Genomic DNA, 22,622 nt, shown 5'->3' on the forward strand with positions numbered 1-22,622 from the left:
TTTTAGAAACTAACTACATACATCATGTGCACTTGTAGAAGTAATGGGCTAACCATCTTTGACCTTTACCTACACGTGTCAGCCACGTGCGGTTGCCCATCTACTCTGAGTATCTATTTTGACATTTAAATGTATTCATGAACTTCATAGTTTATTATACTAAAATCTGTAATTTGACAACTTTACTATATTTATTGACATTAATCTACTAATAGTTACAAAAGTAAATAATTTCGTTTTTACACTTTGTTGAGCGGGAATTACATGAAAATCACAAAGAAGTCCATATTGGAGTGAAATTCGAAATCTGTCTCTACAAAACTATTTTGAAAGATGGCCACAAACCGACCCGAAGATGACGTCAAATGCAAAACTATACACCATGAATTTTAAGGGAAACTTTCCACTCATGATTTCTCATGTGTTTAATTTCAAAATTTGAGTTCTTATGCACAAACTATCGTCCTGTCACTTAAGCCCTAAAACTGCACCACGGGAGCCCAAAAGTGGATGATGGAATTGACCCAAACTTTTGTCATATTTGATTTCTTGGACCATGGCTTATGAACTTGTGGGGACAAATAAAAGTCATGCAAAGATTTAAGAGATGTCAGAAAGCCCCCGGATAAAATGATGTTAGATCGTGTGGCCAAGATGCAATGTGCACCACTATATATTCATGGAAAATCCTATTTTTGGATTCTCCAAACATTGTCACAAATTCGCATCTACCTTGGCAGCCACCAAGAGGGGGAGAGTCTTCTCCACCCATCATTTGCGCTAGGCTGCCGCGGCCTTCGCCATCACCTCGAGGCTGCTCCTCTCCATCAACCACTTCATCAAGCCCTCCATCACCATTTCCATGTATGGGTAGACCCGTTGTATGTGTGGAGTGTTAGAAAGTTTCATGAGGTTAGCTAAAATGTAGTAGTATCTTCATTTTCTCATTTATGTGAAGCACATAGTCTGATAGTTTAAGGAGATTTGGCATACATAAGTATTGCCAAGTCAAAATTTATGATCTTGGTTTATTCAGATTTTTTCAAAACTTAAAAAATGTTTTGAACTTTAGAGAGGGGTTCCGGTGGAGAATGGACTTTTGTAGCTCGGGTTACATGTAGGCCACTTTTTAAACCTACAAAAATTTCATTTTAAACATGTTAAAAAAATCGAAAAAAAATGTCTAGAGTAGAGAATGTTAAAATCTATTGGTGTGTAAATTTTCAGATTGAAATATGTTGTATTTTGGACTCGGAAAAAATAACAAATCTTGATTTCAGCATTGATGAACAATAATAAACAGTGCACTAAAATCTAGATTTTGAGACTTTGTTATTTTTACTGAGGGCAATATATGATGTATTTCATTTTAAAAATTTACACACCGATAAATTTTAGCATTCTCTATGTCTACATATTTTTTTTCACGATTTTCTGAAACTTAGAAATCAATAATTTTGAAGTTTGAAAAAAGAAAGACAAAACCGATCTACATGTAGCCCGGGCTACATTTGAGGTTTTCGGTTCCGGTGTACCTAAATTCGTTCTGACATTTACAAGTTCGATGGTTCATCGTGTAATTGTAGTTCCTGTACACTGGGGTGCAACGATTGAGGGTGTGTTTGGTCGGTCGGGTCTACCCAGAAAATCTCCTCCCAACCGAGAATTTTGGGCCATCCAGTGTTTGTTAGGTCGGGTCGGTCTATCTGGGCAGTGCCCACCTCATACGAAAAACGGCCTTCAGCCCTGCCCGGTTGCGAAGCCCGAATCGAGCTTCTCACCTCAGCTCGGTTGAGCTCGTCCCGCAAAAAACTGTAGCAGGCCACTGCCCCACCCCCGCACCCCCCCAGACCCCCACCCGCTCTTCTCATTTGCCCCCCATCCTCCTCTCGGCCAACCAAGCGCACGGCCAACCAACCGCCGTCGGGGAGCGCCACGGGGACAGAGCGCCGCCTGCGAGGTCGACCACCCACGGCCCGACGCGCCGGAGCTCCTCTCGGCCAACCAAACGCACGGCCAACCAAGCGCCGCCGGGGAGCGCCGCCGGGGAGCGCCACGGGGACGAGGCGCCGCCTGCGAGGTCGACGCGCCGGAGCTCCGCCTCGGCAAGACGCGCCCGAGATCCGCCTCTGCCCGACGCGCTCGAGCTCGGAGACCAGCGCCGCCGGGGAGCGCCACGGGGACGAGGCGCCGCCTGCGAGGTCGACGCGCCGGAGCTCCACCTCGGCCCGACGCGCCGGAGCTCCGCCTCGGCCCGACGCGCTCGAGCTCGGAGACCCGCGCCGCCGCTCTAGCTCGGAGACCTGCACTCGTGGCGACGACGCCCACTCCGGCCAGATGCGGTTGTCAAGGACCCGATTGCTTTTTTCTTTTTCTGTTTAGGGAGCTCTGTGTAAAATTTTGGATCTTGTTGTAATTTTATATCAGCCCTAGGATGTAGATTGCAAGGAAACATATCTCAGGTCATACAAGTGCTACCAAACAACATCTTACCAGAGAATCTCTCAACATATACGGGCTACCAAACATGGACAAAATCTCACCTCATCCTATCTGAGCTCAGCATGTCTCTGGTGGGAAGAAGATGTTGGGGTGACCCGGGCTACCAAACACACCCTGAGACTCAGGGCTGTAACATCTACCATCACCCGTCAAACCCTCACGCCCTGACGCATCCATCCATCACCATGCCTTCACGGTTCTCACAACCTGACCAGAACTCTCGGAGCTCCTCGGCGAACTCCTTCTCCCTTCCGAAGACCACCGTCCGGTGGTCGCGTCCGCCCAGGAGACGCAGCTCCGCGCGTGGGAGCTTCGATTTCAGGTGGCGGCTGCTGCACTCGACCGGAACCACCTGATCCCCGTCGCCGTGGACCACCCTCACCGGCACGCCGGCCGCCGCCAGCACCTCCAGGTTCCGGTCCTGCACCCCCGCCCCGCCGCAGACCACGTTGTGCATCGTGTTCCACGCCGAGTGGTGCGTGTGCCTCGTCAGGTCCCCGACCACGAAGTCCACGCCGCTGCATTCATAATCGTCAGGTCCAAGCAAATTAATGTTTGTGTCTGAATGAATTTGATCGATTTCGTTATACCTCTTTCGCGCGAGGATCCTGATGAGCCACTCCCAGACCCGGTGGTTCTTGCAGACGACGAAGCAAACAGTCCTCCCGATGTGCTCGTACCACGACATCACCGCCGTGCCGAACACCAGCGGCGGCCAGAGCTTCTTCTCGGCCAGCCGGGTCAGCGCCGCCTGGCTCGCCTTCTCCTCGCACGGCAGGAAGTACGGCTGGAGGAATACATGCAATGCAACGCCATGAACACCACACGATCGATCAACTGAGGAAAAAGTATAGCTCAGAAGAAATTCAGAACGAGTGCGTACCGGCGCGACGAGCGTGACGGATCTGACCCGAGCAGGGTTCCTCGCGGCGAGAGCTACGGCGACGGTGCATCCCATGGAGTGGCTGACCAGGTGGAAGGAGGTGAGGCCGAGTGGCTCGATGAGGCTCCGCTCGATGGCCTCGACGTGGTCCCGCAGCGTGTACGCGCAGTTCGCCGGCTTGGGGCTGTCGCCGAAGCCGAGGAGATCGACGGCGAGCAGCCTGCGGCGGTTCGCGGTGGCGGCGAGCTCCGGGAACACGGTCCGCGCCCAGAAGGAGGAGGACGACGTGAAGCCGTGGATGAAGATGGCGTCGCCTCCGGGGCCTCTCTCGCTTCTCGCCGTCGCCGCACCTGAGGAGAAGTTGCAGACAGATGTTAACGCCATCAGCAATTATGTAGGTACGTTTTTGAAAAATCGGTGAGTCGTTTCCCGTGAGCCTCCCAGCCCTAGCCGCCTCTCCCGTACCCCCAGCCTCCCAGCCCTAGCCGCCGCCGCCGCCGCCGGTAGCGCCGCCGGGGCAAAGACCCACGGGGCGTGGCGGCGGCGGGGGCCCTTCCTCGTCGACGCATGGTGGACGGCGGCTGGATCTCCCTCCCTCGAGCATGGCGGACGCGCGGATGGGATGGGCGACGGCGGCCTGCGCTGCGCCCCTTCTCCCGTCGGCTCTCCCCTGGTGGATCGGCCGGCGCGGTTGGGATGGGCGGCGGCGGTCTGCTCGCGCCCTCCTCCCGTCGGCTCTCCGCAGGCACTCCGGCAGGGGCTGGTGGTGGGCGGCTGCCGAGCTCATGGCCTGCGCCATTTTCCCCGCCTCTCGCCGGTGAGTGGAGGCGATCTCGGGCTTCACCCGCGACACGAGGTCGCCCGGGGCAGCAGCCTTGGGTACGACGGTGGAGGTGGCCCTCTTCTTCGCCGGAGAGGGTCGGCATGCGGTTGGTGGTGGTGGATCTATCGATCTATCACCGCGTTCCGGCGGCGAGATTGAGATGCATGGAAGCCGGCGACGGAGTCGCCGGTGGAGGGTTGGAGTGGCCAGCCCAGGATGGTCGCCGACGTGGGGGTCCGACCCGAATAAAGGCGGTGGTCCTAGGGTCTCTCTTGCGTGAAGAGGAAGACCTACCGAAGGCCTGGACTCGTGATCTAGCCGGAGTGTTGAGTTCCGGAAGGCTCCGCCGGCGAATGTAACAGTGCTTTTTGCCCGGAGTTTGTCTGGATCGGTGGTATTCGGTCGTGCGCACCCATGCTTTTATTCCGACCGATTGGTTCCGGAGGGAGCGGCGCGAAGCTCTTTTTCGTGTTGACATCAAGTGACTATGGATCCATGATGAAAGTCGGAAGAAGAGAAGTTCATGAAGGCCGGAGGGAGGACTAGCTAAGGGAGGTTCAAGTCTCCGCGTTGTTGAGTGACTTGCTTGGTGTTCGGGCTTTACAGCAGCGGTATGAAAGTGGGGGCGGCAGCACAGGTGAAGTTTAGAGTCCTACCTTTCAAAGTGAAAACCCAAGGTCTGGCCTTAACTGGTTGTGCCTGGAAATGACCTTGTTGGAGGCATTGTTTTGAGAGCGGGGACTATCTTCAGAGTGAAAACCTAAGATCGTTGATCGGGCGACGACGGTGTTAGAGCACTGTTTCCTTCTTGGAGGCGTCGTTTTTGGAGAGTCTGTATTTCAGGTGTTGTTTTTGCGGTGGATGTATTGCTGTTGTTAGGCCCGAGATACTGTAGCGGGACTTTTGTTTCTTAGTTTTCTTTTCCTTTTTTTGGCTGTGTGCATCCGTAGTGCCATTAGGGTGGTGCGTTGTTGCAGAGGCTGGGTGTAATTGGTATCTTTTTGATATTAATATATTCCCTTTATCGAAAAAAAGATGTTAACGCCATCGGCACGCACGCGATTCTGTTGGATCGTGCCGGCCGGGCGACGGACAATTAATTGCGTGCGCGCACACGCGAGTAATAACTGAAAAACGGAAAATTGTACTACCTTTGGACGGCGTCGGTTCTTCTTTGCCGACGACGAAGTGCAGCCGGCCGCCGCCGGCGCTCCGCCACGCGAGGCACCTCGCGCAGCCGCAGTCGGACCACCTCGGGCTGCGCGCCTTCTCCGGCGACGTGTTCGTCGTCGTCCTCCCGACGCCGACCGTCCGTAGGAGCGCCAGGAGCGCGTCCCGGAAGGCGCTGCTACGGAGGTACAATGTGTCGGACACCCCCTCCGCGCCATGGGTCCGGTGGCAGTAGCAGGCGACGGGGCTGTCCTCCAGGAAGGCGTCGAGCGCGGCGTAGACGAGGCAGAGGAGCACGTCGAGGGCGTCGAGGAAGGCGAAGACGGCGGCGGCGAGCGCCACCCTCGGCCATTTCGCGGGGCGCGACAGGAGGGCCGGCAGCCCGCCGGGCATGATGGACGCGCGTGGATCGATTGAGGAGGTGGATGCGAGTCGTAGGGCTGGAAAAGCGTGGTGGCGCGTGTGTGCGCCGTTGATCCACGTCGCCCGGAACAGGAGGAGTATGCAGCAGACGGTATCACAGGCCTACTGGCCAGTTAGACTGCTCATAGTGGGAGTAACTTAGCTAGTAACATCACACAACCCAAGACATTTTGGTGATATGGCATGTCAATGAATGAAGAAAGAGAGTGAAGTGATAACTAGCTATGTTACCATAACATCACACACCCCAAGACAAGTTGAGTCTACACCATAATAAATGACACAATGCATGACACCACATATTAGTTACTACCCACTATGGAGGTAGTAACTTAGACTAGTAACATATGTCATGTTACTAGTCTAAGTTACTCCCCACTATGACTAGCCTTATACAATTTCCTTCGCTTGGCGTTTCAGCGATTCCTCGTGCATGATTTGTCGTTTGGTACTATAGTAATACTATAGTAATTCAAATGGCCCGCGTTTCGAGATTGACTTTTCTCTGCTATAATGGTTTATGAAGACCTAATGTAACACACAGCATAGTCTTCGTCGGAAATACTTACGTCCTCTTTGATAAGAGAAACTAAATTAGATCCCAAATTGATTCCTGGCGCGCGTTTGATGTTTGGTTTCCCGTACGTTCACGCCATTCACGGGTAGCTGTGCGTTTGAGAAGTTGACTTGATTTTGATGACAGAAACTCAATTCGGCTTCCGGGTGCGTATGATCCCTCTACCATAAAAACATATTTCCAAGTGTTAAAAAATTTTGACAAACAAATTTACATGTACATCTTCATAATATATGTGTATTCGTCAAGTTTCACGAAAAAATGATATTTTTTTGTAGTCTAAGCGAAAAAGAGAAAGTTTATCTTGTGATAAGTCTTTGTTTCAGCACCGAATTTTCTCTTTTTTACACACGTCACAAGACATATCGATTTTTCATGAAACAACTTTGTGAGCGCGTAGCACATGAAGATGTACGTGCGAAATTTTTGTTTCAATTTTTTTGACATTTTAAAATATGTCTAACATGTATTTCAAAATAAAGGGAGCATATGCTCCCATGTGCCAAAACATCACTCCCGATGACAGAAACTCATATTTTCTAATTGGGTAGCCCTGATGTAACGCACAGTACTTCTCGTCCAAAATATTAGTACTCCGTACGTCAGAATTAGATCCAAACGGATTCCCGGCGGCTTTGTTGTCTGGTCGTCGCTCGCGTCGCCGTCCATTCACGTGGGCCTTCGGCCGGGGAACTTTTGTCGATCCGTGAAAGGGTTGCACGGTTTCGGCCGCGCCACATCCGTTCGTACGAAATTCTCAAAAAAAAAAAACATCCGTTCGTACGAGAGCGTACCTTGCTTTACCGCGACCAGAGGTTGCACGAACGTTCTGCTGCCTACGACGAGGAGAACACAGCAAAGAGGGACATCTACATCGCCAAAGAAAATGTACGCACGAGTCACTTGGGGCAACGTGCGCTCGTCGATAGCCGCGAGAAAATATCCGGTGATAGCTATTTTCTATTTTTAAATTGATATCTTTTCCGCAGCAACGCGCGTGCATTGTGCTAGTAATTGTATTTCTCCGGAGGATTCCGTCTCCCGTGCCTCCGCTTTCGCTGCTTGACGCGTGTCCTGAACGTGGCCTAAAAAAACCCACCTTATCTCACCGTTTTAGAGCCCCACCTTATCTCTAACTGTGTTCACACCCACCGCACCTTTTCTCCTCCCGTTCGTGGTCGTCTTCACAGAGAGAGAGCGCGCGCGCTATGGATTTCTTCTGTTCAATCTTTGCCGCCCGCATCCACCCTCCGGCAGCCATTGCTTCAGCGCCATTTTTTGTCGTCCGCCCGCCACCGCCCCGCCGCCATCTCGCAACTTTCTGTCCCAATTTCCTGGCCCCCATCCCCCTAATCTCTGACGCCCAGTGAAGAGTACGCATACGCTGCAGAGGGCGCCGCTGTTACAGCCGTGGTAGCGGCGCTGCTCTGAGCGCTGACTTCCGGCGACACGCCTTGCTAGAAGATCAGGCTGCGGCTGCTACAAGCACCTGACGACAGAGCTGCAATCGACCGTCGGCTGAGCTGCAACCAGCGGCGGGCGGTGCTACAATCTTCTGCCGGCGGAGCTGCAATCGCCTGCCAGCAGTGCTACAAGCAGCCGGCGGTGGAGCTGCAATCGCTTGCTGGCGAAGTTGTAACCAGGGGCAGTGATGGCGCAATTGCTCGGCGGTCGAGGTGCAACCTGTGAGCGCGAGAGATGTAAATGGCCGCTGCCAGAGCTGCAAGTGAGCGACGGTGTGATGCTACGACGGCCGTCTTCTCCGACGACGGCCATGGTTCTCGGAGGAGAGGGGCCTTGGGGCCGCCGCAGCTGCAAGCCGGAGCGAACTGCTATGGCGAACGACCGGTGGTGCTGGTGGTGCTGCAATAGACTTCCTCGCCAGCGGCCGGAATCGGATGCTTCAAGAGGTGAGATCTACAGCTACAAGTGTTGTGCGGCGCTGCTGCTAGAGGCAGGTCATGGTGCGGCAAGGAACATCCTCGCCGACGGCGGTTGTAGCTCGCCGGCGGCCGGAATCAAGTGCTTCAAGGGTTGAGGCGCGGAGCTACGAGCGTTGAGCGACGTTGCTGCTAGAGGCAAGTGGTGGTGCTGCAAGGAACTTCCTCGCTGGCGGCGGTCATAGCTCGCCGGCGACCAGAATTAGGTGCTTCAAGGGTTGAGACGCAGAGCTACGACCATTGTGCGACGCTGCTGCTAGGGGCAGGGTGGTAGTGCTGCAAGAAGTTGCAAGGAACTTCGTCAGAGGTGGAGGTTCTAGCTCGACAAGCTCGCCGGCGGACCGAATCTGGTACTTCAAGGGTTGAGTCGCGAAGATACGAGCGGTGTGTGGCGATGCTGCGACCGGTGGTGCTGCAAACCGGCGCGACCGGCAGCAACGATGCTGCAAGGTGGCATGATCGGTAGTGCTGCAAGGCGGATGCTGTGACATGTAGCGATGGTGCTGCAAGGCGGTGTGCCCGGCGGTGGCGATAATGCTGCAAGGCGGAGCGGCCGGCGACGGTGTTTCCATAGGCAGGCGATGACCAGCAACAGCGCTGCTGCAAGGCGGATGTTGCGACCGGCGGCGGTGGTGCTGCAAGGCGGCGCACCCGTCGGTGGCTATGGTGCTGCAAGGCGGCGCGGCCGGCGACGGTGTTTCCATAGGCAGGCGACGACCAGCAACAGCGCTGCTGCGGCGGTGGTGCTGCAAGGCGGCGCACCCGTCGATGGCTATGGTGCTGCAAGGCGGCGCGACCGGCGGCGGTGCGGCCATAGGTAGGTGACGACCGGCGCGACCTGCGGCGGCACTGCTGCAAGACGTATGCTGCGACCGGCGGCGGTGGTGCTGCAAGGCTGCCCGACCGGCAACGGCGGTACTGCAAGGAGGTGGTCTCGGCAGCGGTGCTACCATAGGCATGCGACGACGCTGCTATCGGGTGGAGGTAGTGCCGCTATGGTTAGCGGCGATGCTGCAAATGTTCACCGAAGGTGCTACCACTAGTCAGTGTTGGAGCTGCAAGAAAGAAAGTGACGATGTCACCATCCGAAGTTGGAATGCTGCCGGTGGTGCGCCGGCCAGGAGTTTCACGATATTATAAATCTTTTGCTACAAATATTTTATGGTTCTGCTACTTTAGTATATTTTTGTTGCTACGAGGACTCCGGCGATATCTCCGGCGAGGTCCATTTTTTATTTATTTCTAGATGAACCGTTTTTTGCTTCAATGAAGCAAAAGCGGGACTTTTTTTGCTGCGACGAAACAAAGTCTGAAGAGTCATCACAGCTCTCCTTCTATTTTAATCGAACCGTTTTTTGCTTCAATGAAACAAAAGTGGGGCTTTTTTTTTTTTTGCTTCAATGAAGCAAAAGTGGGATTTTGAGACAAAATTAGACACAATAGTCGATTAATGGTCCAAATTGATTTGATCCAGCGGTTAGGGACCCGGAGGCTGGGACGTTTGCAGCCTCCGGAGGATCCTCAGTGCTGCCCATAGCTAAACGCGACGACTGTCCTTTTCTCCCTGGAACCATGGATCAGTTTGTAAACTCTACCTCGGCTCATGGGCGGAGCCAGGATGAGCATTAAGAGGAGGCAAAAATGTGCTTATTGAAGAAAAAATATTTTTTAAGTGGGAGCAAAGCTCCATTTAACCTAAACTTTACAAAGAGATTATAAATTTAAGTGGGGGCAGCTGCCTCCCTTGCCAATAGGCTAAATCCGCCCATGCCTCGGCTCCTGTTTAATCAGCGCCGGACGATACCTACATGCACGCGTCTACACCATGCTGCGTTGATCTAATAGGGACAGAAGGAGTGTGGCATTTGGTAGCTCGAGCTACATGGAGCCCTTTTTTCGAAAATTCAAGGCATTTCATAGTTTTAAAAAAATATGAAGAATTTTTTTTGAGGTAGATAATGTTGTACTCTACCCCCGTAAAAAAAAGCAATACGAATAACTGAATATTTTGGGCTGTGCAAAATTCACAAATCCTGAAAAAAGTGAATATTACATATTTTGAAGCCTCCAAAATTTGTCCGAATTTGTCATTTTTGTAGGCTTGAATATAATGTATTTTATTCTGAGATTTTGCACGGTGGTAGAGTGCATCATTGCCCACATCGAGAATTTTTTTCAGAATTTTTTGAAACTATAAATGTTGAATTCGAATTTTCTAAAAAAAGAAGCCATGTAGCTCGGGCTACACTTTGAGTTTCCCTAGCATTGTATAAGTCAACCCAAGTCGCTTCTTCATCTCCGAGAATCCGGTAAGGTACCTTTGGAACATCAATGGGCATATTTAGATTGATATTATTAAATTTAAGTAAGAAAACTACACTTTAATATGGAAACATAAGAATGGAAGAGAAAGAAAGAAGTACTATATCTAGCTTTATGCTGCATTAGGGTCGATTTATATAATTCTGTTTGTTTCCATCTATGTTTTGGTTTAATGTATCCTTTTTAATATGTTTTCATGGCTATCTTAATATAAAAGACAGCACAACCACCACATTTTAGCAACCATAAACTAAGCCAGAATGAACAAACAGGCTGCGACCCAACCTATTTCTTCTTTCTGAAACTGCTCAATCCAATCTCGCCTATGTTGATATGCGTGTGGTCGCCGTCTGTTGCCGCTGCCGCCGGATCAAAATGTTAGCCACATGCCGCTACCCCTGACTGCTCCGGTGAGGCTTCGTGTGAGCGTGGTGTTCACCCACGCCTCACTATGCATTGACGAGTGCATCTATTCAACACAGATAACGTGATGTATGCGACCAACGCCTAAAGGAAAATAGATAGAGCCGACCTAGGAGCGCCCACATTGATACGTGAAGAAATCACCTTCACCATCGTTTACCCCTTTCTTGTCTGCTTTGCCATTGAGCCACACGACCCTTCTACTACCAACGACCTGCAACGACTATCGTGTTTCCTTGTCATCCCTCCCTGCACAAGCCACAACCTCCGCCAGTATGACGTCCTGCCCATCCATCTAAAGCTTCCCTATCTCCGGCAAGTACCCTCCGCACACACACCCTTAACCCTAACCTCCCTCACTCACCAGAGACGAAGGAGAAGCTCACCCTACACCCACCCCATCCACAGACCCTAAGTTCTTCCTCGGCCGGCCTAAACCACGGGAGTACCATGTTTTTTTTTTTTTTTTTGAGCAGACCACGGGAGTACCATGTATGTGGGAAAACATGATTAGCAAAAAAGGGGCTGCCAGCTGATTGAAACAAAGGCCCAGTAAAACCCGATCTCACTAGCCCAGAACAGAAGCCCATAACCGAAGCTCACAAGGGCCCATTTTTTCTGGCCCACAGCCATGTATGTGTCTACCGCCGTCAATCCCCACCGGGAAGCCGCTTCCTCCGCCGCGCCGGCAAGTCGGCAACACTGCTCAAGCTTACATGCCACGCTAACCCACCCGCTTCATAAATCTCCAAGCAATTCGAAATTCCCAAATCCCTTCTGCTGCCTCGGCTCGCTCGCGGCAGCGCAACTTCTCCGCCGACCTCCTGCCCAGGAACCCTAATCTCCGGCCATGGCGGCGCCGCGCGAGCTGGACCTCTCCGACGAGGTGGAGGGCGAGCAGGACTGCACCACCGACTTCGTCTTCCGCCTCTCCGGCGACCCCGTCCCCGTCCTGCCCCGAGCCTCCGCCCCGCTCCCCCTCTTCGACCTCCAGTCCCCGCCCGCGCGCCCGCTCGCCGTCTCCAACCGCCACGCCGCCGTGTTCCTCGCCCACCCCAACGGTAAGTCACCAACCAGCCAAGCGCCCGCCCCAGCATTCCTCTCGATCTCACCCCCCTAGGGTTTCCCCGCTCCGTGTCCAGGGTTTATCGCCGCGCGGACCAAGGCGCTGATCGAGGCCAGCAAGGAGGCGCGGGAGAAGGGCAAGGCCAGCACCCGCTGCGCGCAAGACTGCTGCGTCGCGGACGTGCCCCTCCCCGGCGCCTCGCTCCTGGCGCTCTCGCGCGACGAGTCCGTGCTTGCTGCCTGCGCCGGCAGCGAGATCAAATTCTTCTCGGTTACCTCGTTGCTCACTGATAAGGTTACATCATCTCTTCTTCAGTTACCCACAAATTCGTGTGAGCAATACATGTCAGTCCAGGGCAATGGAATGGGGGTATCTGTTTTGTTGCAATGCATTTTCGCAGCATTCCGAGATACTAGATGTCTATCTAAGAACAGGCTGGTAGTAATGTGCTAATTGCATCTATGCGCATCAAGCTTTTAATACTTTGGTGGTTTCTGGCAATACCGCTTTTACTCTAGACTAGAGTCTCTAGTTAGATGGTAGTAGTATGGATGAGCACGGGATATCTGATATATGTTTTCAGCACTGGCTGCTTTTGTAAAGTTTATATAATGTTTTCTTAACAATTTCACTATATAGGATGTTGAGCCGTCCTCATCATGTAGCCTGGGACAATCTGGCACTGTTAAAGATTTCAAGTGGCTAAATCACGCCTATATTGTACTCTCAAATGCTGGACTGCTATCTCATGGGAGTTTGGGGGAAGAAGACCTCAAGGATGTGATGGAAAATGTTGATGCTGGTTAGTCTCTTCTCCTACCCCTGCATGAGTTGATATTCTTGTACATTCATAGCTTCTACTATATCTGGACTCTTCCACTAATTTGTACATGTGTGTACTTATATTAATTCTTATTTGTCTGCTACTCTGTTAATGCTACATTATTGAGGATCAAAAGAACAAGAACTTCATGATCTTATTCTATATTCTCTGTAACACTCAGTCTTTACAAAATCAATGTGATTGATATTATTAGAGGGCTGTCTTGGGTGCACGCACAACATCGATATTCAGGCACCAGCTCACTTCTGGGGCTTATATGTGTTGTCCTTTGAAATTCTTGCAATTTTCTAAAACATTTCTTCCAGTGCTATAATTGAAGTTATTCATAAGTGTCTTTGTTATACTGAAGTTCGCCATCTTTCTGAAATATATGTAGTTGACTGTTCCAAGGATGGGAATCACATTGCTGTTGCAAGAAAGAATTCACTCAGGTTATTATCCTCAGATTTGAAGGAAACATGTTGCATGGCCCTCTTGTTTCAGTTGTGTTCTGAGAGTGATTCAGAGGGCACCGACATCAAAGGTAATGGGCCTGCATTTTCGTTTCTGGTATATATACGAGGTGTATAATGAATGCTTGAGTTGCTCCAGTTTTCCTGCTACTATTATTCTGCACACACATAGTCACCCCGTCCCCTGTTCTGTAAGGCTATGCACTTATGCCTGACGGCCTTGTGGTGGATTGCAGCAATAACGAAATGTAGTTTTCTAACATGATCGCATTGCTACCCTGAGAGTTAGCTTGTTTCGTCGCTGACTCACGATATGTTATCTGCCTTGTAAATTGATTGATCTGTAGGCGAAGTAGATGGCGCTAGTAAGTTTGGTTCTCCTTGGGCACCAAATGAGCGAGCAGCACACAGTTCACAAATATGATTGCATTGCAGGATGAACAAAATGGTTGAAGGAGTTTGTGAAGTGCACCACATACTAAAAATATATATAATCAAAGAACCATTGGCAATGATGCTGAGTTGAGTTCCTTAGGAATTTTTTGAGATGATACTAGAAGATGATATAGTGAAGTTCTGACCTTTGTGTTGCACATTTCTTTCTCCAGTCATTGGATCATCAATTCATTACGTTGCTCTTGTCGAAGCACTGTTCAATACATCAAATTATGTTAAGTAAAAGTTACCAATTACCATAATTCCCTGTTGATGTTATAATTTTTAATTTCCATCAGTGGATTCCATTGGTTGGGTGCGCGATGATAGTATTGTTGTCGGTTGTGTTCGATTGAATGAAGAAAGCAACGAAGTGGGTTATCTGGTCCAAGTTATAAGAAGCGGAGGCAATACATTTTTCGAGGTTACTTGTTCTTCTTGTTCTGGCCGCATCTCCTCTTTTGATTCATATTTTATAGTATGGTGTTTCTTTTGACAAATATGTCATTTTCAAAATGTTCTTTCCGGGAACATGTTTGCAGAAAGCTAATCATTTTGGGATGGATTTAGTTTGAAAGCATATTTATATACACAAGATCAAATGTTGGCAATAGTGTATATGTTTCAGAAATGTAAATTAAATACTCCATCTGTCTGAAAATATAAGGTGGTCTCCGTCAACACATAATTTATATGACATAACATTGCTGTCATTAGATTCACATTCAAAAGTGTCACTAATGCTTGTGTCGTGTATAACATAAACCACATACGGAGTACCAATAGAGTAGTTATTGATCAAAGCTTTGTCTTAACGAATCAAACGTATCTCCATTGTCTGAATGTTGGTCTAGATGTTCATCCTGTACCAAAGAGATCAGATGCTTCATGCTTCTGACATGTGGTGATATATCAATATTGATTTGTAGACTATTTTTCTAATCTTTCGAAGGAGTATTTGTAACTTGTAACTCACTTGGAGCAGATTCCTTAGTAAACTACTTGCAATTATGTCTAAAAGTACTGAACTGATAGCATAAATTTATCATGAAAGAATGTAAGAAGGCCACATGTATGCCAAGATGTATAAGCCTATTAGGTTCTGATGATGTATATCATAGCATATGTGCTTGTAATTTATTATGTTTAACTTAGGAAGGAACCCTCAGCTGTATGCGATGATTTTTTGTGTGCCGTCTAAGATATTCTAGTTTGTCCGTCTTTGACTTTAAATATCAATACTTATTGGCTGAAATTAATGCTGTTGCTTTCTTAATGCCATATAGAGCTCAAGCAAGCCAGTTGTTTTTAGCTACGATTTTTTTGGAGGTATCATGGATGATATTTTACCATCTGGTGCTGGACCAAATTTGCTATTGGGCTATCTTCATCGCTGGTATGCAAAACTGGATTTGACATTCTTCGTTGAATAGTACTTTTCTATGATTTTCTATCGTCTATCTTGTGTGCTTTGTGTGTATGGTGGTGTCATGAAGAATTGTTGCTTTTACATAAATACCGTAGGGTAGCCTCTACGTCAGGAATAATTATTAATGATTGCCCCATACATATAGATAAACAATAGTTAAAAGAGGGTATTTGCAGATGGATTCTGACATTGTCCTGTTACAGTTGCCATGCCTGATATGTTTGTGTAATTTGGCAGGGATCTCATGGTTTATTCAAATAAAAAGAGCACAGATGACCACATTTCGCTTTTGAAATGGCCGTCCATAACTGATGATGAAAGAACTGTGGTATACCTTGAAATGGTGGAGGATAAATATAGTCCTAGGATTGATCTGCAAGGTATGGCATAACTCAGAAAACCACAATAAAACATGCCATTCTTTGCTCTTAAAACTGTATATGCTCCTTTTGGCTCTCAGAGAATGGCGATGACAATGTCATATTGGGATTTGGTGTGGAGAATGTTTCATTATTTCAGAAGATCACAGTACCGGTCGGACCTGAACAGAAGGAGGTTGCTCCTCAACATCTTCTACTTTGTTTGACTAGTGAAGGGAAACTAATTATTTATTATCTTGCCAGGTAGGTCTTGTGTTGAAACTTGGCAGTTGCATAAACAACTGTCCACTTTTTCTAATGCATTTCCTGTGTATACTGTCATTTTGTTTTGAGTATCTTGCTTGTATTGACTCTGTTCTCGAATTTAGGATTTCTGACCCTTCCGATTTACCTCAAACAAGTCCGTCTTCTATTGAAGATAGTAATGTGAATAAACAAATTTCTCCTGCAACTGTATCTGGAAAGGACTTGACTCCAAGTGTTACAAGCTCAATGCCCAAGAGCCTGCTCGCAGAACCTGGGGCTGAGCCATCTAGTGCACATGCAGGTAAGAGATGGCTACACAGGAGTTACTGTTTTGCACTTCTGTTGGGCTGTTTTAGCCTGTTGGGAGCTTAAAGAATTTTGCTGTTTCTTATATTATGCAGAGAGAGACCAGCATGCATCAAGAGATGCAGAGAGCAGTCCCTCAGTTTCAAAAAATAAGGACATAGCTGGCAGTTCGTTGTCTATCACTTCCGATAAGAAGTCATTGAATACCAAGCAAGTGAACATGGATTCCCCATTTGCACCTCCCTCGAGCTCAGCACCAACAAGCAACACAAAACCTGGAATGCCATTCAGCTTTTCTACTGCTAATAATGTTGGCCTGAATTCAACAGGGAGCAAGGGATCTAGTGAATTAATTTCTTCCTGGCAACCGAACAACAGCAGCAGTTTTGCAAACAGCCAACTTGGTAAAGGTGGCCTTGATTCAGCCAAACCACTGGGAGCATTTGGGGGATCTCAGAACACTACAAAAGGTGGTGGTAGCCTTACTTTTAAATCATCATTGTTCAGCTCTGACGGATCAGGTCCAGTTAAGACCTCAGAAAGGAATGAGGGTACTGGTTTTGGAAGCTACTCGGCGCAAACCAGCTACACTACTGAGAAAAAAGTTCTTGGGTCCTCAGCTGGCTTAAGTCCTGCACCATCGTTGCCGATTTCTCCAAATAAACTGTCTGGATCTTCATCTGCTGGGTTTAGGGCAGGAAATCTCGAAGTACTTCCTACCTCCCATGGATCACCTCTGCCACAGCAAACCATTGGCAAATCACATAACAACCGGACTCATACGTCAGCGGATTCAAGAAATGTTAAGTTAGGCAAAATGTTTGATACTGAACAAGATCTATCTAAAAAGTTTTACAGTGTAAGATAAACAAAGATGTTTTACTATAATGTTTATTATTATGCCTTGCTGTGGCCTGATTTTAATGTTTGTTATATTTTCTATATCATGGTGATATACAACACTGTCATAAGTATCCGATCGATTGAGTTTCCTAAATATGTTCAGCTTGTCTAATGTGTCATAACTCATAAGTATCATATTGGTTGAGTTTCTTACATATGTTTGCCTTGTCCAACCTCTCCAGCATTTTTTTAACCCTTAAATTAAAACTAAACTAGATCATTATATGTACTCCTGCACCAGTCCAGAGATCTGAACTTGTTTTACTGCCTCCGTCTATAATAGATGTCTGAGGTTTGTCTAAATCTGGATGTATCTAGACACTAAATAGCGTATAGATATATCCAGATTTAGACAAATCTCAGACCTCTATTTATAGACAGAGTTAGTACTTTGTATTCTTCGATTGTTTCATGCTAGGACCATATTTGTCTTGTAACTGTTGATAACTGTAGTAAACATGCTATTCTTCAATGTATGGAATAATCTAAATATTGATTTGGATATACTTAACAGTTTGCTATACCTAAGTAAGCACCTAGCTACCAACCCATGTGTGTTGCATCTTCTATGTTTTGACCAATAAGCTCTTGCCCTTCCATTGAACAGATAAATGATATGACCGAGGAGTTAGACACCCTCCTGGCATACATAGAAAAAGACGGTGGTTTCAGAGATGCTTGCATAACTTTGCAGCAGCGTCCTCTTTCAGTTCTTGAGGGTGATCTGCAAAACTTTTTGGAATTATTGCAGGTCTTCAAGGTAATAGTATTTTCATCCAGATCCTCGATGCTGCTTGTTCAAAATTGTTACTTAACATGTCTTATTTTGATCTCCAGAACAAATTAGAGGAACAATGTTCAAAAGCTGATGATCTGCGAAATAAGATGTTCCAAGGTACATGCCTGTTTACACCTGGGAATAAAACAATAGAAATCCTTTACCTTAACCTAGAACAGATGTAAGGTCATTAATATTTACCTTTAAGAAATAATTTCATCATCATTCAAATCTTTTGCTCAATAGTAGGCTGTACACCATCGCTGGTTTGTAACCAGTAATTTGCTGAAATCCCATGCACTTGATTTGGTGCCCTTTTTTTGGTGCAGAATAGTTACTGAACATGGTACCCTTTGTTTTTGGAAAGATGTTGATATATTGTATCTCTCATCTATTGATGATGCTCATAAATTTCCTTACTCCCTCCATCCCTAAATAGGTGGCGTATAAACTTAGATAAAAAAGTCAATGCTTTCAAAGTTTGACCAAGAATATATTACGAAAATATGAAGATCTGTAATACCAAATCAATATCAATAGATTCATCATAAGATATATTTTCATAATATACTTATTTAGTATTATAGTTGTACTTGTTGATATTTTGTTCAATATATTTGGTCAAAGTTTGAAAACATTCACCTTTTGACTAAGTTTATACGCAATCTCCCACACGCCTTTTGCACATTTTGGAATTTTGAGACCCCCCTCAAAATATGATCCTTCAGATAGAAAAATAGTTCACACTATAAAACTAAACTATGGCTGTTAGGCCAGGGACAAACTGGGGTTCCTTATGTTGCATCTGCTAAAATCGATCTGCAAAGAGTTTACTAAAGGCTTGCTCATTGAATCTCATATACCAGTGTTTGAGTGCTGTGTCACTGTCTGGGCTGTAACAAGATTCTGTTAACCTGAATTATTAACACTGTTTATCAAAATTATGGCATCACCAATTATCTAAACTTTCAGACGCAACATGCTTATAAGTTTACCAGATGGTCTATAAAGATTTCCAAGTTATTGCTGGTACTTTTTGACGATTCTTGGACATTGAAGAGTAGAGACTGGAGAGATAAACGGTTAATTGGCTGTACCTCCAAGCCTTTTTCTTGGGCAAGGGTAAATGTGCAAATACAAACATTTGAATTGTACATTAAATGACCTTATTTTCTATTTATCTGCAGTTTCTGCTAGGCAAGCTTATATGAAGGGAATTCTCAGTCAGTCTTCAGATACTCAGTACTGGGATATCTGGAACCGCCAGAAATTGAGTCCAGAATTTGAAGCGAAAAGGCAAAATATTCTCAAAGCTAATCAGGTACTAAGGTCTGACTCAAGTCTTTTCGAAATATTAATGAACTAATATTGGCTTTTTCTTCATTATATAGAATTTGACAAATCAGCTGGTAGAGCTGGAGAGGCACTTCAATAATCTGGAGATGAACAAATTTGGTGAAACAGGAAGAGTTGCTTCTAGTCGTAGAGTTGTTTATTCCAACAAGCCACGGTCTAGGTATTCTTCTACTCTAACATCTCGGTAGAAATTTCCAACTCACCTTGTTGATAACATCAAATGGATGACAAACTTGGATCAATATTGTTGTTGTGTTTTCTTTCAAAGTGAAATCAATCATTTTGCTAGCCTGTTCATTCTGTGACTGGATTGACCCGTAAATCTCTCTTGGCGTAAAATCGATGGTTTCTTTGCTTGCACATTTGACTGTATTAGACTGTTGAAATTGCTTCTCATTTTAACGAACCTCAATCACTTTGTTTGTTTTTGTGCGCCATAGTGGTAGAATTGTAGTGTAATTAATTCAGAAAATAATTTTGCCAATTACTTTGTTTGTTGTGTTCTAACCACTCTTGTGTTCAGTTTCACCTTTTGTCTTCAGTCATTTCCAAATTCATATATTTATGTGAGCTACTGAGCTTCTTACCTGATTTCCAGTATTTATTTGACAGCCAGACACAGTTATCCAGTGTGTACAATGCATTGAATTCGCAATTAGCTGCAGCTGAGCAACTATCTGAATGCCTTTCAAAGCAGATATCTGCACTAAATATAAGTTCTCCTTCTAAGAAGCGAGGGACAGTGACCAAAGAGTTGTTTGAGTCAATTGGTCTAGCCCATACGACAGATGCAACCAAATTTTCAGGCGTTACCCCTTCCAAGTTAAATCAGAGGTTTCCATCCACAAAAGAACACGCTAAGGGCATGCTGGGACCTTCCAAGAGTGCTGAGCCTGAGACTGCCCGAAGGAGAAGAGAGTCACTGGATAGGGTAAATTATTGAACCCTGACAAAATTTTCATTTTATCTTATATGTACACTTATTTGCAAAGAAGTTGTTGATCTTTAGTTCTCGATCCCATTAATCTCCTCATTTAAATGGATTTTTTTCTCTCTTGGCATTGATTGCTGTGTCTTATTTGTGTTCTTTGTGGTTGATTGAAAGCAGATATAACCACATTTTTTTCCTTCTTTTGATAGAGTTTGGCTAGCTTGGAGCCTCAGAAAACTACCGTGAAGAGAATAGCGGAACATCAACGCCTCAAGATCAGCAGTGATCTTCCATTCAGGTCAAACAAGAAAATGTTTGATTCTCAAATGGCAGCTATCTCCCGAGAAACTCTTGGTGGTAGCCCCAGTTCATCCTTAGTAGAATCATATACTAGCAGGCTGCGTTCTCCAGCTGAAGGTAAGTTATGAGCTGTAGGCTCCAAATCTCCAGTAGATACTTATTGAGAAACTACACTTCGGTATTTCCAGGAGATCCTGGTTATAGACATTGTTACAACATATGACTTCTGCTTGTCTTTTACAGTGCTGGATGAGAAAACAAAAACGTCAGAACCCCAGCATAACTCTTTGTTCAAATGGGTAAAGGAACCGGCTGGGCCATCTCAAAGCTCGGAGCAAAAGCATCTTGAGTTACCAGGGCGAATGAAAAGTGCTGATCTGTCTTCAAAGGTTGTGACATCTTCACCGGCATCATTCAGTTACACACAGAAGGATACAAGGGATAGGATCAGCTCACCCAATGTTTCACCCTTCGGAACAACTCATACTGTGCCTAAGTCAAATACTCTGACCTTCAAAACAACAATAACTCCTAAAATTAATGCCAATACACGACCAGATATGTCATCATCAGTGACAAGCTCACTGCCTTCAAAAACTTTGTCTGGGGAATCTGGAGCTGGATCTACCTTGACTACAAAGAATAGACATAGTGACCAGGATGTGCCATCTTTTGGAAGCATCAAAGGGTTGGGCATTTCTCCACAGAATATGGGTGCTAATAAACCTTCTTTGTCTTCTGAACCTTCTAAGCCTGTTGTGTTGCATGGGAAGACTTCTCAACTTAGTGGAGTCAGTGATACTGTGCAGAACTCAGCCAAAGCTTCACCTCAGGTGGCACTACAACCTCATGCATTTTCACCAGCATCACAATCGTCTTCATTCTCTATCATGTCAGGTGCTTCCTCTTTAGCTGCATTGCCCTCATCAACATTGCAAGGATCAGCTGCGAAGACTTCAGATGCTTCTTCTCCAACTGTTTCCTCCATACCCCTATCTCAGAAATCAATGTCAGGAACTTCCCCAACAGTACCCCAGGGTACCGTGTCTAGCTCCATACCATCTATACCAACACCTGCTAGGGAGTCATCACCTGGCTTGAATAAAAATGTATCTAAACCTGAAGTGGTGGCACCAGAGGTGACTGGAACGGCGACCCCTTTAAGTGCTCTTTCAGCAGGCATATCTACAACTGAAAGCACAACTGCATTGCTTCAAATGACCAGTAGCAGCTTACCTTCTAATCCTCCATCTATGCCTAAGATTGTGCCAGGGTCGACAGAATCTGCTGCTATCACTTCCACAAGAAAAGATGCAGGATCAAGCAATCTCTCATCAGATGAAGAGGATATGGATGAGGAGTCTCCTGCAAGAGCAGATCTCAACTTGGGAGCCCTTGGTGGGTTTGGTCTTGGGTCTGCACCTTCTTCAAGTCCTAAAAATTCAAATCCTTTTGGGGGTACATTTGGTACATCTGACAGTAAATCCTCAGGTTCACCATTTACTTTGACCACCAGCCCAGGACAGCTTTTCCGTCCAGCATCACTGAGCATTCCTTCATCTCAACCAGCACAGCCATCTCAATCAACTAGCTCAAGTACATTTTCTAGTGCATTCTCAAGTGGGCTTAGTGGATTTGGACAGGCTGCACAGGTTGGAGCAGGGCAGCAGTCGGGATTTGGGCAGTCTGCACAAATTGGAGCTGGTCAGCAGGCAGGTTTTGGGCAGCCAACACAAACTCAGTCAGGATTTGGTCAGCTGGCACAAATTGGATCTGCAAAACAGTCAGGATTTGGGCAGCCTGCACAAATTGGTGGTGGGCAGCAGTCAGGATTTGGGCAACCTGCGCAGTTTGGTGCTCAGCAGGCGCTTGGATCTGTTCTAGGTTCTTTTGGACAATCACGCCAGTTTGGGGCTTTTGCTTCTGCACCTTCCAGTAATTCTGGATTTGCTGGTGCTGCAGCAGGTGGGGGCTTCTCTGCAGCTGCTACTTCTGCTGGTGGAGGGTTTGCTGCTGCTGCTACTGGTGGAGGGTTTGCTTCTCTTGCCTCCAAAGGTGGTGGTTTTGGTGCAGCAGCTTCATCTGCTGGTGGTTTTGGGGGTGCAGCCCAGGGTGGTGGTTTTGGAGGTGCAG

At 47.0% G+C, this 22,622-nt stretch overlaps 2 protein-coding genes across 2 annotated transcripts; one reads left to right on the top strand and one right to left on the bottom strand.

The window, feature by feature from the left end:
- Positions 1-2,472: 2,472 nt before the first annotated feature.
- LOC124677209 (probable lysophospholipase BODYGUARD 4) lies at positions 2,473-5,854 on the bottom strand. The gene is made up of 4 exons (XM_047213207.1): positions 5,360-5,854; positions 3,386-3,735; positions 3,093-3,289; positions 2,473-3,020 (listed from the first exon to the last, which is right to left on the bottom strand). Exons 1-4 carry the CDS (start codon positions 5,769-5,771, stop codon positions 2,660-2,662), a joined length of 1,320 nt encoding a protein of 439 aa, XP_047069163.1. The 5' UTR covers positions 5,772-5,854; the 3' UTR covers positions 2,473-2,659.
- A 6,059-nt stretch (positions 5,855-11,913) lies between these two features.
- LOC124673783 (nuclear pore complex protein NUP214-like) lies at positions 11,914-20,091 on the top strand. The gene is made up of 15 exons (XM_047209823.1): positions 11,914-12,124; positions 12,206-12,423; positions 12,769-12,931; positions 13,350-13,496; positions 14,160-14,284; positions 15,147-15,256; positions 15,527-15,669; positions 15,750-15,912; positions 16,038-16,216; positions 16,317-17,080; positions 17,732-17,884; positions 17,962-18,019; positions 19,090-19,223; positions 19,294-19,418; positions 19,956-20,091. Exons 1-15 carry the CDS (start codon positions 11,914-11,916, stop codon positions 19,966-19,968), a joined length of 2,706 nt encoding a protein of 901 aa, XP_047065779.1. The 3' UTR covers positions 19,969-20,091.
- Positions 20,092-22,622: the final 2,531 nt, after the last annotated feature.

Source organism: Lolium rigidum, chromosome 7 (assembly GCF_022539505.1).
Source record: "Lolium rigidum isolate FL_2022 chromosome 7, APGP_CSIRO_Lrig_0.1, whole genome shotgun sequence".
Taxonomy (NCBI): domain Eukaryota; kingdom Viridiplantae; phylum Streptophyta; class Magnoliopsida; order Poales; family Poaceae; genus Lolium; species Lolium rigidum.